Source organism: Rattus norvegicus, chromosome 1 (assembly GCF_036323735.1).
Source record: "Rattus norvegicus strain BN/NHsdMcwi chromosome 1, GRCr8, whole genome shotgun sequence".
In the NCBI taxonomy this organism is placed as follows: Eukaryota; Metazoa; Chordata; class Mammalia; order Rodentia; family Muridae; genus Rattus; species Rattus norvegicus.
The window spans coordinates 155,557,474-155,572,668 of record NC_086019.1 but is presented as its reverse complement, the minus strand read 5'-3'; the positions used below and the strand labels follow the sequence as shown (position 1 = coordinate 155,572,668).

The following is a 15,195-nucleotide window of genomic DNA, read 5'->3' as shown; positions in this document are numbered from 1 at the left end:
TGCCGTGCTTGATTTGTGGTTCTAATATTAATATTAAACATATACATCTAATTTTAAATGCAGAAATAAATTTGATTTATCTTTTTTTGAATCAGCCACTATCTTAATTTCCTTGTATTGTGTAGAAGAAACAACAAAACCTATGGCTCCTTATGTCTCCTCCCTTGGTAGAAGTAGAGAATTTGATATCCCCTTCATTTTATCATCCTTAATCTGAGCATAATAATGCATGGTAAGGTTATAAGATTAAATCATCTATAAATATGGCCTGAACAAAAAGTACCCCACGTATTATTGCTTTAGTTTCTAACCACAGCATGTAATCAGAGCAGTGAGCATCCAAGTAATGACTGTGTTCTGTTGGCAAAATCTTGAAGACTGCTGTATATTGAGAGGGCTCCTACTTTAGGTCAAGAGAAGTTAAGAGTCCAACTATATAGTCAGGAGTGATGGAGCTGAGGAAATCATTTATTCTTTCAGATTCTCCTTTCCAGTATGGAAAGTGGGAGAAACAGGAACCTACCATGACTGTTGGCATCTCCTTAAGGACGGACGCAGCTTAGTTCATGGGAGAGTATTTCTGTCTCAAAATGTGCTGTGTGATTGTGAGGAGATGACAGGATACCCACTGAGTACAGATTTCTTTTGGGATGATGGAGGATTTCAGAATTGGACTCCGAGGCTATAATGCCTGTTTTGCAAATTCTATGAAGCAGTCACTGTGCCAAATATTGAGAATAAAAACTCCTTTAAGACATGAAATTTGTCTTTCAGAAATCTTACCAGGAAATGAAGAAATAGTCATGTAAACCAATATAGACAATAAGCCCGAATAGCTACTTGGCATCTTGTATGTCATTTAAGAGAAAAAGACGTAGTTCAGTCCTTGGATGACAGAAACAACTCAGACTCAGCAGCCAGTGAGCTGCAAGCTCTTGGATGGCAGAGATATGAATATGTAGGGAAGCTGTGGTCACACACAAGGCTAGGCTATCCATGCAGAATCCTGGGTACTGTCTGAATTTAGGTTAACTGTTGTGAACTATTCTGAGAAACAATGTGTGTACGTGTGTGTGTGTTTGAGTGACAGGAGTATAAAGTATGGGGAGAGAAAGAAAGAGGCAGCAATAGAAATGGGGGACTATTTAATCATTTGTTTAAGGGATTGAAATAATGGCTAACAAATTAAGGTAGAAAATTCTTGGAAAATTTTATCTATAAATCATAGCTATAAAGTGAAAACATTTTTTCTGAGTACACAATGAAAACAAAAACTATTTGTTTTGTTGAGTTATGAACCATAATCCTCTGTAAGAACTAGAATCCACATATAATTCTCTATTATTTACATGATTATTAAAACTCTAATACGATTATAACCATTAGCAATGGGTTTAACCATCCACCACACTAGGGAGGGAGCCTTATATAGTGAAAACAGTCAATAAATACAGGAACACCCAAAAGAAAGTGAAAGAAAGCAAGATAAAAGGAAAAGTAGAAGGAAGGAAGAAAGGACAGGCCAGGGAGGAAACTTTATTTATATTTTATAAATAGAAAATTAATTGTATATATATAAACTTGGTAAATTTTGACAGGCTACTCAATCTTGTGGAGCCTGATTCTCTTATACAAATATGGGGGAATACCTTTGGAAGTGAAAACTAATTTTATAGTTATGAAAGATGAAGTTCTCGAAGACTTTGTTACAACATAGTACCTATAGCTAATAATATTGTATACTTAATTCTTTTTGTAGTGTGTGTATGTGTGTGTGTGTGTGTGTGTGTGTGTGTGTGTGTGTGTGTGTGTGTAGACCAGAGGATGGTTGACACTGGCTATTTTCCCCTGTCATTCTTCCTAAAGACCTTCCTCTTTTACCTTCCAAGCACTGGGACTACAGGTATACACCATTATGCCCAGTTTTTCATATGAGTGCTGGGGAACTGGACTCAGGTCCTAGCACTTGCAAGCAAGCAGCTTACAGATTGAACCATTTCTCTAGCCTCATTAAAATTGTTTAATAGGCTCGATGTGATTTAAGTATGTTATAAGTGATAACACACAGATAAAGGACTAGTAGAGATGGTAGATATATTTATTATGGTACATTATGGTCAGAGATTCATAGAAATACATCCACTGCTAAACACATTAAGTTGCATACACTAAGTGGATACAGGTTTTTGTTTATCAGCTACCTTTGTAAAGTGACCTTAAACTTCACTTTAATAAACTTACTAGCAAATAATATATTCTTAAAAAGTTGTTACTGGTAATTCTTTCTTTTTTCTTTTAAATTTTAATATTTTTTTGCTGGTAATTCTTGAACTTAGGCAAATTCTTCCCCCGGCCCACATGTCACCCTTGTCACACCATGTGGCATTCTCTTATTTTTCTCATATATTTATATGCACCACATATAATTTGTGTGGTCACAAGTTCTGGGGCAATCGTATTTTAATAAGCAAGTAGTCTACCATTTAAATAAAGCTTGCTTCTCAGTGTTCTGCTGCATGCAGATACACATCACAATCTAAAAGAAGATGCCAGAACTTCCACATCTATCCAGGAGGAGTGACAAGCATCCTGTACCTATGAGCCATTTAAACTGCTGTGAAACATCTCCCTTTGTAATGAAAGTGATTTATTCATGGGCGATGCTAGATGTAGGTGGAAAGGACATTAAAGGGACATACTCACCGATAAGATCTGGTCTCCTCTCTGGAGCTCCCCACTCAGGTCTGCTGGTCCACCGGCCAGAATGAAGGATACAAAAATACCTTCTCCGTCTTCTCCACCCACAATGTTGAAGCCCAGGCCAGTGGAGCCTTTGTGAAGGACCACCTTTCGGGGCTCCCTGTAGAAACAAATGGAGAACACAGTTCATAGGGTGACCCTTCTCAGACTTTCAGATTCTGCTTGGTTTTTTTGTTTTTTGTTTTTTGTTTTTTGTTGTTTTTTGTTTTTTGTTTCTGTTTTTACTATGTTGTAATATGTGATACCACATGTTTACCACCTACTGCAATGACAGTGCCTTGCCATATTAAAATGAATTTGCAGATTATGAAAGCTCTCATAAGGGTTTATCTTACCTGAATAAGTTAAACCCTTATAGTTTACCTGAATTCTCATTACAACTATCAACATCTCATGTAACACCATTCCTGGAACACCAGTTTTTCTCTCTTAAAAAAAGAAAAGACAAGAAAAGAGTTGGGGCTGGAGAGATGGCTCAGCAGTTAAGAGCACTAACTGTTCTTCTAGAGATCCTGAGTTCAATTCCCAGCAACTACATGTTGGCTCACAACCATCTGTAATGGGATTCGATGCCCTCTTCTGGTGTGTCTGAACACAGTGACAGTGTACTCATACATATAACATAAATAATTCTTTTTTTAAAATTGTAATAGTATTCATCATAAAATAGTTACCAGAATGGAAAGGCTAAAAAATAAAGGAGAGATTTTGATGAGAGAGGAATCAGATTGAACCTTGCAGGTGGTAGAATGCCCTGGAATCTCTGAGTCACCAAGAGTATTTAAATGGAGAAGATTAACAAGTGATCACACATACTGTTGGGCTGCTGATGTGTTGGGAGGCAGGAAAATCACTTAGAGTGTATTTCAAGAAACCCAGGTGTGAAACAATGACAGCTGGAGGAAAGTTGACCACAGTGAGGATGAAAAGGAAGGACAGAGGAGCCTATGAAGAAGGGGCACGGTATTGGAGAGAGTGAAAGAGCTACTACTAAATAACTGGCAAAAAAGAAGGGCTGAGGGGATGAGCTAGATTAGACATTGTCTATTCTAGCTAATACTCACACACCCCTGTGGAGATATTCTGAGGCAAATGGAAACAAAGGTGAATTGAAGTCCCCCCCCCCCCCGAAAACAAAAACTCAAAACCAACCAAACAAACAAATCAAAACCAAACAAACCACACCCGTGTTACAGATTCTGGAAGGTTGATTCATTTTTCTTCCTCTTCCTCCTCTTCCTCCTCCCTCCATCCCTCCCTCTCTTTCTGGTCTCTGTTTCTCTGTCTCTGTCTCTCTCTGTCTCTCTGTTCGCTGTCCCCCCCCACCCCTGTCCTCTCTATGTTTCAGTGTTCATGGGTGTTCCAGTGACAAGCATGTGTGTAGAGGCTAGAGGTCATCAATCTCAGGTGACATTGCTAAGACACTGTCTGCTTAACCTCTTCAGGCAGTATTTCTCACTGACTTTGAACTCACTGCAAAGGTTAGACTGACTGGCTAGAGAGCCCCAGGCATTCAGCTGTCTCTGCCCACAGAGCTGAGATTACAAGTGTGTGCCATCATGCCTGAATTTTTTATGGATCCTGCAGTTTGAACTCAGGTCAGATGCTTGCTAAGACTCTCAAATTAGACATTTCTCCTGCCCCTAATTAAATTTTCTTTTAAAAATTATTATTATTTTTAATTATGATTTTATCTTGTGTGAATGTGTGTGCATATGTGTGTTTGTGTGTGCATGTACGTGTGCATGTGCATGTGTGTGTAGGCCAGAGACCAGCTTTGGGAAGTCAGTCATTTCAGTTTATTGTGGGTTCTAAGAATCAGCCTAACATTATCAGGTTAGTGCAAGTTAGTTAACTTATCAGCTGAAACATCTCACCAGCTTTCATTCAGTTTTCCTTAACATTAATTTAAAAATGTCTTCTGTCGGCCTAAGACAGATTAAGGAGCCTTTCTACCATCTACCTTTCTCTTCTAAACATCTTAGTTCCAATAACTAAAGTTCTTTTGTTTTCCTCTTAATGATATATGGATAGTAAGGAACCATCCAATATTTCTTTATGCTAATGATATGGAGAGTTTATTTGCAACCAGAAGTCCATGCTTAAAATGATATATCTATGTAGAACTTAATTATAAGCATGTAAAATGCACAACCCAGCTTTAACTAAAAATAGATATGGTATATAGTTCTAGGCAAATTGATATACATGCTTACTATACAACTATATTCTATAAATACTGGATAAGCACTAACTGTATCTTGGACTTTTCTAGGTGGGTGTGCTCTCAGAATGTTTCCAAATTACATGAAAATTCTTGCCCTGGTGGATTTATATTGTACTAATAAACCATAGACACAGTATCTGAATTTACTCTCTACTCTGTTAGAAATGCATATTTGGAGAAAAAGAGAAAGGTGAGTAATGTGGTTTGATATGTGGTAAGCCTAGGCTGTACACACCAAGGAGGAAATGTTTGTGGACACTGGTCATGTAGATACTCAAGAAAAGATTCTGTACCTGGAGGAGGAGCTAATAAGAACACCTTAGTGTGTGAAGGTTCTGATGTCACAGAACCAGGATATCAATGTGGCTAAACTGTGAGTCAATTCTGTATTAGCAAATATTGACTGTCTTTTCTCATTTGAAGGTCCTGGTGTTCAGTGGGACAAGGCATTGTAGGTATTAAGTTGTAAGGTGCTAGATCCTGTAGATTTTTTCATCAGGAAGTTGATCTGTTTAGCATATGTATATTTATATTCAGTAATGCCTCCCCAGTACAGCATTTCCATTTATGACAACTGTGAAAGTCTGGGAGCTCAGTTCCCTAGCAGCAGGGGAGAAGTAAAGAAATTCACTTATTCTACCTCACTGCCAATGGCTGGGGCAGAAGCTCAGCTCCCATGTGGGTGCTGCTGGCACTACCAGGCAGGCAAGGGACTCTAAATGCTTTCTCTTTCTGTGATAAATAACATGACAAAATACACGTAAGGAAGGGCGAGGGTAATTTCGTCTTACAGCTCCAGAGGGATAGAGTCCATAATGACAGGGAAGGTCTGGTAGCAGGAAAAAGGACACTCTTACATTCACGCACAGAAAGCACAGAGACAGAACAGGAAGCAAAGTGAAGTTATAAAGCTCAAATCCCACCCATATTGATATACTTCCCCCAAGCAAGACTCTACTTTACAAAACAAAAAACAAAAAAAAAAAACCCTTTTATTAATTGTGAGTTTCACATCATGCATCCCAGTCTCATTCATCTCCCTGTCCCTTTGTTGCCCTTGCAACCTCCCACACAAAAGAAAATAAAGAACAACAACAACAAAAAAAAAAATAGAAAACATCTTGTCATGGAAGCTGTAGTATGTCCTACAGTGTGTCCCACAGCATATTCCTGTCTATACATCTATACTTGCAAATGTTCGCTGCAATAAGTCATTGTTCTCATTTGGGGTCTCTGGCTTCTGCTATACTATCAATGTTTATTGTCACCAGGACTCTCTTGTTTATCCTGTTGTTGCCCATGACACACATGGATATCCCACAGCTTTAGGTCTGCAGGACAGGCCCTTAAACACACTTTTGCGGTTCATAGATGAGATAGATTTTGGGGTGGGCCAACTCAACACCCTAGATCTGGACTTGGGTGGTAGCTGATTTGGCCAGCCCACCAGCTCTCTGTTACCTGCCCCACTAGGGTTAGCTCTCTAGAACCACTTCTGCTAGCTTACCCACTGCCACCACCAGCTCTCACATCCTTGGGGACTCACTGTCATACTCTCAGGGCCGGTTCACCTGTGTCCCCATCACCAGGGCCAGCTGCACTGGGTTGCTCAGGTGAGGTACAAGACCTGATCTGAGTGCTGTAGCCAGTGAAGGGCAGGGACAGTCCTGTTCTCATGACCCCTCGGCCAGCTCTCCTGACTGTCATGGGCGATGAGGGAGTGCAGAGTATCGTCCCTGTGGCCATGCCTCTTCACTGCAGAGAGTGGTGGGGCAAGCTCTCTTATGACCTCAGGTGGGGCAAGGTCATGCTCATGAGCTCAGGGCCAGCTATCCTCACCCTGCCATCAGGGCCAGCTCGACTGTGCTGTCCAGGAGGGGTGCAGGACCTGCTCTCCCGAGTGTTGTTGCTCACAAAGGCTTTACTTCTTAAAAATCCCATAACCTCTTCAAACAGGACCACCAACTAGGGAGGAAGTGCTTAACTACATGAGCCTATGGGGGAAACCTCTCACTCGAATCACACAAAAGTAGCACAACTTTCCTCTTCATCTTTCTGCCTCAGCGATTCTGGGCAGGGTGGAAATTCAGTTCTCATTCTATCTACTGACTTTAGTTCAGTGGAGGAAGGAAGAGGAGAGCTTGCTTATAATTGATTTTCCTGGTTGCTTGGTAGAAGTGTAGATAAGTTTACTTTTCTGGGAGACCCATGATAGCACGGGGGTGAGAAGCTTTATTCCTTTCACGTTTGGCTAAGGTAGGGCCAGGGCAGCATTATCAAATCTGCTCCTGCAAGTAACCCCTCACCTACACTCCTGTAAGTAATTCCAAATAAAACCAAGTTGGACTTTGGTAATATCTGTACTTTGTGAGTAGACTGGTATGTTGGGTCTCACCAGAAAAAGACTTGTCATGCAACAGATGTGTAGGAGGATCCAGCAGAACTTGGGGGAGGGAAAAGAATATGATTAAAATATATTGTATGAAAAAGTAAAAAAAAAAAATCACAGTCCTTCCTTGTTAACTCATCCTTCCCCCAGACCCTAGTCTAGAGATAAAGGGTTGAATTTTGGGTTTTGGCTTGTTTGTGCCTGTTGGTCATTGTATAATGTAGGATCTCCAGTAGTTTATCTAGTACATAAAAGACGCAAGAAAACAAGGAAGGTCTCAGGAACTCATAGCTGCCCTTTCATGCCTTTTTTGAGGCAGTTTGCTTCTTCTTCACACTTCTTTCTAGAGATTTCTTTTTTAGAGATTTCTTGTTTGTTGGTTTTATCATGTTCAATGTTTATTTTAAATATGATTGTCTATTAAATGTGAGTGAAGATTAGACAGGAATGATAGGTCCATGTGAAGGGACACTAGTCTGCTCAAGCATGTGGCTCTCGCAGGCCTTGCCCTTCTTCCCATTCCTCTGTCTTGCTGAAAACTAGTAGATTATATTCCTAAAGCTAGGCACCAAGGTCTATTTTACCTTTTCCTCCTTCTGAGGCTGACTACCAAGGTCCAGCTATTGAAGTATTGAAGTTCCACAACCAAAAGCCCCTTTGACTCAACTAGTTAACGTGCTCAATTAAAAATTAAACACCTCATCCCAGCATAGGGTTTCCCCCTTTACCTTTATAAACCAGTTAGTTTTCCTATGGGCCATGGCTGGCTGTCTCTTCTCCATCCAGAGGCAGTCCTTTGTTCTCTCAGGACAAATACCCCCTCTCCTCTCTCCCTTGTTTCCTTCTCCTCCTCCACCTTTTGTTCCTCTGGGGCAAATCAATCTCCTTTGTGTTGAGAACTTGGTCGTGGGGTATCCTGATAGTGGTCTCTTACGTATGTCAGTTATTCATTGCACATGCTGTGCTTTGCATATGTAACAGGAGTGTTGCATTTCAGGGAGGGTGCTAGCTCATACATCCTTCACTAGAATGTGTACTGGAGCCCAGGCATAAGCACTTCCTCAGCGCAGCAAGAGACTTGACAATCCAAAGGAACACAGAAAATGGCTATTGAGAGAATGGACACACTCCCACAGTGATTTAGGCCTTCACTTCAGATTACAATTATTTATGCAAATGTCTTTCCTCCTTTCTAGCATTTTAATTAGGGATTGAAAAATACATACACAACAGGGATGGTAATGACAGCCTAAGAAAGTGAAGAGGGCTGAAGAGGGATTATGGCACCTTTCATCTAAAGAGGACTGCAAATAGCTAACTACATGATGACTTCAAGGAGGATTTGTCTCATTTGAACACTGCCTTTGTCTCCAGGTTCTTTTAAAGATAAGCCAAGAATCTAGATTTTATGTAAAATTTCTAGCATTTTAAATCAACAAAGATAAAAAAACAAATAAAAGCACCATGCAGTTCCAACTCTACCCTTCTTTGTTATGGATCCAATTAGGGGTGCCAGTGTGAATGGTATGATGGGAAGTTTTATGACACATCAGGTACCTGTTTGGCATTGATGAGATTTGACATCTGGTAATTCTCTGTCCTTCTAAGCTGATTTAGGAGTCGATATTCAGTGCCAGTTCTACCCTTCCCTTTCAAGTTCTCTCACTCTGGGATAATTTCCCCTTTTGCTGTCCCTTTCTTTTATCTCCTTTTGTTCTTTTTACAATACAATTGCTGAAGTCTCATCCTCTTTGTGATGACTCGGTCTCAACCATTTCAAGCCAGCATTCTCTTGTTTACATGTTTAGTGTCAAGGAATGACTCTGGATCTGATAACTGAATGTCTTGGATTTCTGTGAAGCATATTTTGTGTGAGCTACACAGCTTCCAGACTGGTATAATGTCCTGGGGTGTAATGGTAGTTTAACCTAGAATGATCAACAAATACTTGATAATTAAGTAAGTAAACCAACACACAAATTTACAAAGGATGCAAATATTTTTTTATACAGAGACACTGTCTCTTATTTGCTATTCTGTTCTTCTTCCAGAATGTAGATGGTCTCAAGACCATTATCAGCCATTATACACTGACAGTGGAACAAAATTCTAAACCCCCATTCTTTAGTCATGACTTGGTGCAGGTAACTTGACTGTGAACATCTGAAAGTCACTTCCATCAGATGTCCAATGCTCTACTGATCCGGACGGATAGAATAGTAGTAGAGAAAGTATTCTATCCATGTGGCTATCGCAATGCTTCTTATCCTGACTGGGTTTACATCTATAGTAATTAATTGAGAGCAATGTCCGCACCATTAGTCTTTTGTCTTCAATACTTAGTATGGAATTAAGTGCTCTCTATTTGTTAATTGCAATTTTCATATTATATCTTGAACATGGACTCTGAAGGAGCTAGAATCTACTCCCGATAATATCAGCAGGTTTCGAAAGGACTCATTCAAATATATGTTTGATTTATCTAGCCAGTCTGTTAGTAAATAGACACTTCTGGAATTCCTATTCAATTAGGCACTGTGACTATAAATATTAAATAGCCTGAGGTTGGAAGGCTAATTGGAGAAAAACAAAGAACAAGAATACTGCTATGACAGAGACTTGAAAGCAATAAACTAATACAGATAAGAGTAAAGAATGAGTAATTGAAAGAGTTTATCCTTGTCTTACCATGACCCCTGCAAATGTGCTAAACTCATTTACACAGTGCTACCTTTTTCTTAATGCAAAAAAAGCCTCCTAGTTATCAAATCCCTGGGGTGCTGGGCAATTCAAAAAAAAAAAAAAAAGGCCAGTTTGTTCTGCTCTAAGATGTATCAGGTCACCTGCTAGGTGAAATCATGGGGGCACCCTAAGGTAGCTGGGAGTTTTGGGGAGAAGAGTACCATGTGATTTTTTCCTTTAATTCTACATGGTTCAAGTGGGTTCAGGATTCAAGGAAAAAATGACCACTTAAACCTGAAGGACTTATGTTGAGGACTTACCCTCCATAAGACTGTTATCCACTGTCTTTTAAAAACATGTATTTGTCTCTGTGATTCTCTGCTTCTGAAGCCTTCAGTGTACCTTCTGGATTGTCTACATGATAAATTTGTGTGACCCAAAAGTATAAACACTTTTAGATTTGTTGTTGCTGTTATGTTTTTGCTTGTACTTCTGGGATGTATCACAGACAGAGCACATTAAGAATCACACAACAGCTATGTTTCAGGAAAATCCAAGTGAAATGTTGAGGGGATGTGAGGCAGTGCTGTGATTCCACAAGGAGGGAACAGAAAGAAGCAGGACATTGTCCCCTGCAGCTCAGGTTCTGAGCTGGGTACTGCCAGGAATAATATATAGCTTGTAAGAAGCCATAAAATTCAGGTAAGATAATAAGAAAACTGGGGTGAGCGATGAGTCTGCCTGGCTCATAGGTGACAGGGGTCAGTTACTAAGGGATCTCCAGCACAGGGAGGCAGGTGTGTGCTTTAGTTCAGGCTCCATATTAAAAACACGAATAGACCATCGTAGTTGGTGTATTCATAGCACAGGAAGCAGGCTCAACTGGCTTTCCTAGCTAAATTGTAGCACCCATGAAGACTGTTAGCTGACCTAAACCCTCTCTCAGAGTTTAGGTTTACTAAGCCGTGTGCTCATTAAAAACTGTGTTCACATAGTGATTTTTCCTAATGGGACAGTGTGCTAATGAGCATACTCTGTTATCTTGAGAAGTCAAAATATTATTGTAAAATAAAAGTAAGAGTATAGCATGTGAATTTGCTTATCCCTGGATACACTGACAAAAAGTAAGTTTCAGAATGTGTAGACCTAAGGGCTAGATCATTGCCATGATGATCCAGGACAACTGCTATCCTCTTAGGTCATGTCTGCAGAGACAGTCTCTCTGAGCTCTCATTCCTATATTTCTTTACAAGCACAACTTTGCACATGTGAGCAGTGTTAGGGAGAAGAGACAGTGGTAGATTAAAGAAGTGTCTTTTTTTCACAATAGGAAAATGTGCATTAGCATAACTGTGAGGGCAAGCAGAGAGGGTGAGCCCGGGGAGGTCAACTGCAGCAAGCTTCAGAGCTCTTGAGAAATTAATTATTACTCATGTCACATAGTTTCATGAGCTGGGTCCTCAGAAGACTGCAGTACAACACATGCCACATAGTCAAAGAACTAATTAGTGTGGTCAGTCAAAAAGCCAGTCAAGTGGAGAGAGAAATTTTGTTGAAGTGTTGTTGCAAGGACGTGCTAAAACAATACATTTGGATTTTGGCATTGTGGGTTGGAGATCTATGCTGGACTTGAGGTAAGCAACAGAGGATAGGCTAACTTCAGCCTTCCCTCTATTTCCTGTTGTGTTTTATATTTCTAACACTGTTGATTATTTTAAATGGTTATTTTGTTAAATAAAACTAAATGACATTTGTATAGTTAATTCTTGTGCTATAAAATTTTAAGTCCCCCAGGCTTGGTAAAAATATTGAAATACCATTTGAAAGTTTTACAAAAGTCATGGTATAAGCATAACTATTATTTGCCAGTTGGGATTGACTTTAATAACAGTTTTGTATATTATTCTGAAAGACAAGTACGTTTTATGAAGTGATTTTTAAAAACTTCTTTTGAGTCCGAGCCCTATGGAACAACAAAATTTCAGTCATCAGTGTGACATCCAGGCATTGCACTGGCTTCACTAAGAGCTTCAAGTTTTACAACTCTTAACTCTAATTTGGGAACATCATTTCATTGTAGACAAAGTTTAACCTGAACCCAGCTTTCTAGCTTTCTAGTTCAACATTAACCATTGGCTATTTCTGACACATTCCTTATTCTTACTTATTTAATAATCTGATTTTTACTCTACAGCCTAGAACTAGTGGCCTCCTCTCCCCATTTATTCCTCCTGAGCACTGGGGAATTTTCTCTGGAGAACAAAAACAGGATGAAGCTTAGTAATAAAGCTTTGTAGTTCAGTTTGCACATTTTCAGCCACACCACCCCACTCTGTACCAAATGTCTCTAGAAAAACTGACAATCTTTAGTATGTGTGTCCATGCTCGGCTTTGAACAAGACATCTCTGATCAATAGCTGTATGAAAAAGCTAGTGGAGAGAAAGGCAAACAGAATCTAAATGACTCCTAGTCCTAGCATTTCAAATACTTTCTTAATGAAAACAGGGGTCTTTCTACTTCTCAGTCCCAATTCTATTACAATATTGCATTTCAAGTATCTATGTGACTATGCTGCTGTTGGGGGATCATTTCTAAGAGAAGAGAGATGATGAATGGCTCCTCTTTTAGTTCCACTGTAAGGCATTCTGAAGTTACCAACTTTCCTCTTTACATCTCCACAGTAGAAGTTTCTGAGACAATAGAAATCGACTATGACTATCTTATCCAAAGTTGTAGTAATGTGCTATTAGAAGCATGTCTGGTATGACCAAGAAAATTTAACATCTTTTTAGTTATTCAGTCATTAATATTATATAATTCCAGGTACCTAGTTGCTGCTTAATTGACAGTGTAGACCTAGAGTCTTATTTTCTTTTTCTCATCAAAGGGAATGTATGTTTTCAATTCAAGTCTTTTGTCTCTGTTCTTTCTTAGTCTCCTTAAAAGATTTTTATCTGGTAAATTCCTATTGCTGAAGATACCAGGTACTTTGGAAACAAGACCTGGAGGACACAAGCTAGATCTTCCTTGAAAACCACCTTCCTGAAGATGAGCTTTCATAGCACTGGAAGGTGATATACAAGCTTACAAGAGAGAAGCAATCAAAAATTCCACCCCAGTTGTAGTGTGATCTACAAAACACAACAAGTAGCATGGCATGATAACCCCAAGGGTGAAGTAGTGGTACTCATATTTAGGTAGTAACCATTAGCTCTCTAATTGGAATTAAGGTCTGCTATACAGGAGGGAAATCATACCTGGTACTGGAAACTTAGCCAGCTGCTTGGGGCTAGCTAGTGAAGTCGCTGATCTTGGCAGAGAGCTCTAACTGCCACTTTACTCAGCCCGCATACTTCCTAACTGCATTCTAAATATGTATCTTTATGCCCGCAGATAAATGTGACTCTCACCACTCATCAAAAGAAACTTCTTTTTGTAATAGACAGAGACAACTATAGAAAACTACAAGTGGTCATAGTGCAGAGAATGTATGACCATAAGATTTCCACTCCAGTTGCTGAATGTACAACACAACTCCTGTAGCCAAGGCTCAGGGAGCATTGCAGAAGAGGGACTAGGTAGACTTGAAGAGCCAGAGAACCGGGGAATCTGTTGGGAAATTGTGTCTCTGAGAAATTACAGGTAGATCTCACCAGTGATACTTAACAATACAGATGCCTAAATAAGACCTTGAAAAGTGTAATATCAACAAGCAGGCTACTATGAAAGGAGGATGTTTCGTAGGGAACCATCCATCAGATGCAATTACAGGCAACACAGGAATGCTGATAGAAGAATACACACCTCTCCCCAGGGAGGAGCATCTGAGTTAGTCATTCAATAATAAGTGATTAGTCCTAAAATCATATACATACAAGTCACACTAAGCAGACTGAATGGATTGTATGTGTACATTTTTATAGGTATGCAACAATAGCAAAGAAGAATCAGTTATGATTTCGAGTAGGAGCAAATTGGGGATTAGTTCATAGGAGGAAATAGAGAGAGGAAAAGGAAGATAAAGACATTTTAATTATATTTTGATATAAAGGTAAAATGAAGGTTAAAAAGATTCTTATTTGCCTTTCACAAAACTTAGGTCCTTGGCCACCTCCTCCATACTTCTTTCCTTGGGAGAACTTTTATTCTTCCTTAGACCCCAGTTTAAATGCGACTGCCACAACGCCATCCAAAGCAGCCCGAGCTTCATATTTTCTGTCATATTCTCCCATGTGCCTCATTCATGATGCTTGTCTCACAGTGAAGTATCTTTGTCAATGCTCATTACTTTGCCTGCTCCCCATCTCTGGCTGAGAGGTACTTTATTATAGAAGCATAGCAGCTCTCTTGTGCCCGACATGTATTGTGGACTTCATTGTTGAATGAACCAATAAATGTCTGGCCTTATCTTTTTCCATTACTGATGATTTGCTAATCCCTCTCACTCAGATCAGCATCATCCACATCAGATTTCCATGTGACTACTCTAGAATGAAATTACTGTCTTCCATGGAAACTGACTTTCCCCTTATCTTGGTTAATGATGTTGGTCCAATCTCACAAATCAGAAACTTCTGCATTTTGCCTCCCTCCTCTCACCCGGTACTGCTAATATCCAATGAATGCAATCTGTTTTCCCACTGAAATGCCTACTGACCCACTTTTGTATTGTTTTATTCAGTGCCTTATCGTGCACACTTAGGTCTCTTTAAGGAGTCTTTAGCAAGGTTCTTTCTACCTCTGCTTAATCTTTGGACCCTCTACTCTGTATTGCTTCCAAAGAATTCTTTTTTAAAGATGAAAACAAATCTGGGTGTGGTAGTTCATGCTTGTAACCCCAGTATTCCTGAAAGTGGGAACCAGAGAATCAATACTTGAGGTGAGTCTCATTTACACAGCAAATCTGAGGTCAACCCAAGCTATATGAGGACTTTATCAGAAAAACAAAAACAACCAACCAATCAAAAACAAACAAACAAAAACAAAACAAGTCTCCGCCCCACAGACCAGTGGGTTGAAGACCATCAGAAAACAGTTATTTACATTATAATTCATAACGGTAGTACAATTATAGTTATGAAGTAGCAATGGGAATAACTTTATGGATGGGGGTCACCATAATATGAGGAACTGTAT

The 15,195-nt window shown here is 39.5% G+C and overlaps 1 protein-coding gene across 30 annotated transcripts in view; it reads right to left on the bottom strand.

The window, feature by feature from the left end:
- The window catches only part of Dlg2 (discs large MAGUK scaffold protein 2), a 2,051,694-nt gene that overhangs the window by 343,570 nt on the left and 1,692,929 nt on the right, over positions 1 to 15,195 (bottom strand). For all 30 annotated transcript variants that reach the window (XM_039089312.2, XM_039089327.2, XM_039089335.2 and 27 more), the window contains one exon: positions 2,704 to 2,860. In XM_039089312.2, coding sequence (XP_038945240.1) covers positions 2,704 to 2,860 — 157 coding nt within the window. The remainder of the gene's footprint in view (positions 1 to 2,703; positions 2,861 to 15,195) is intronic.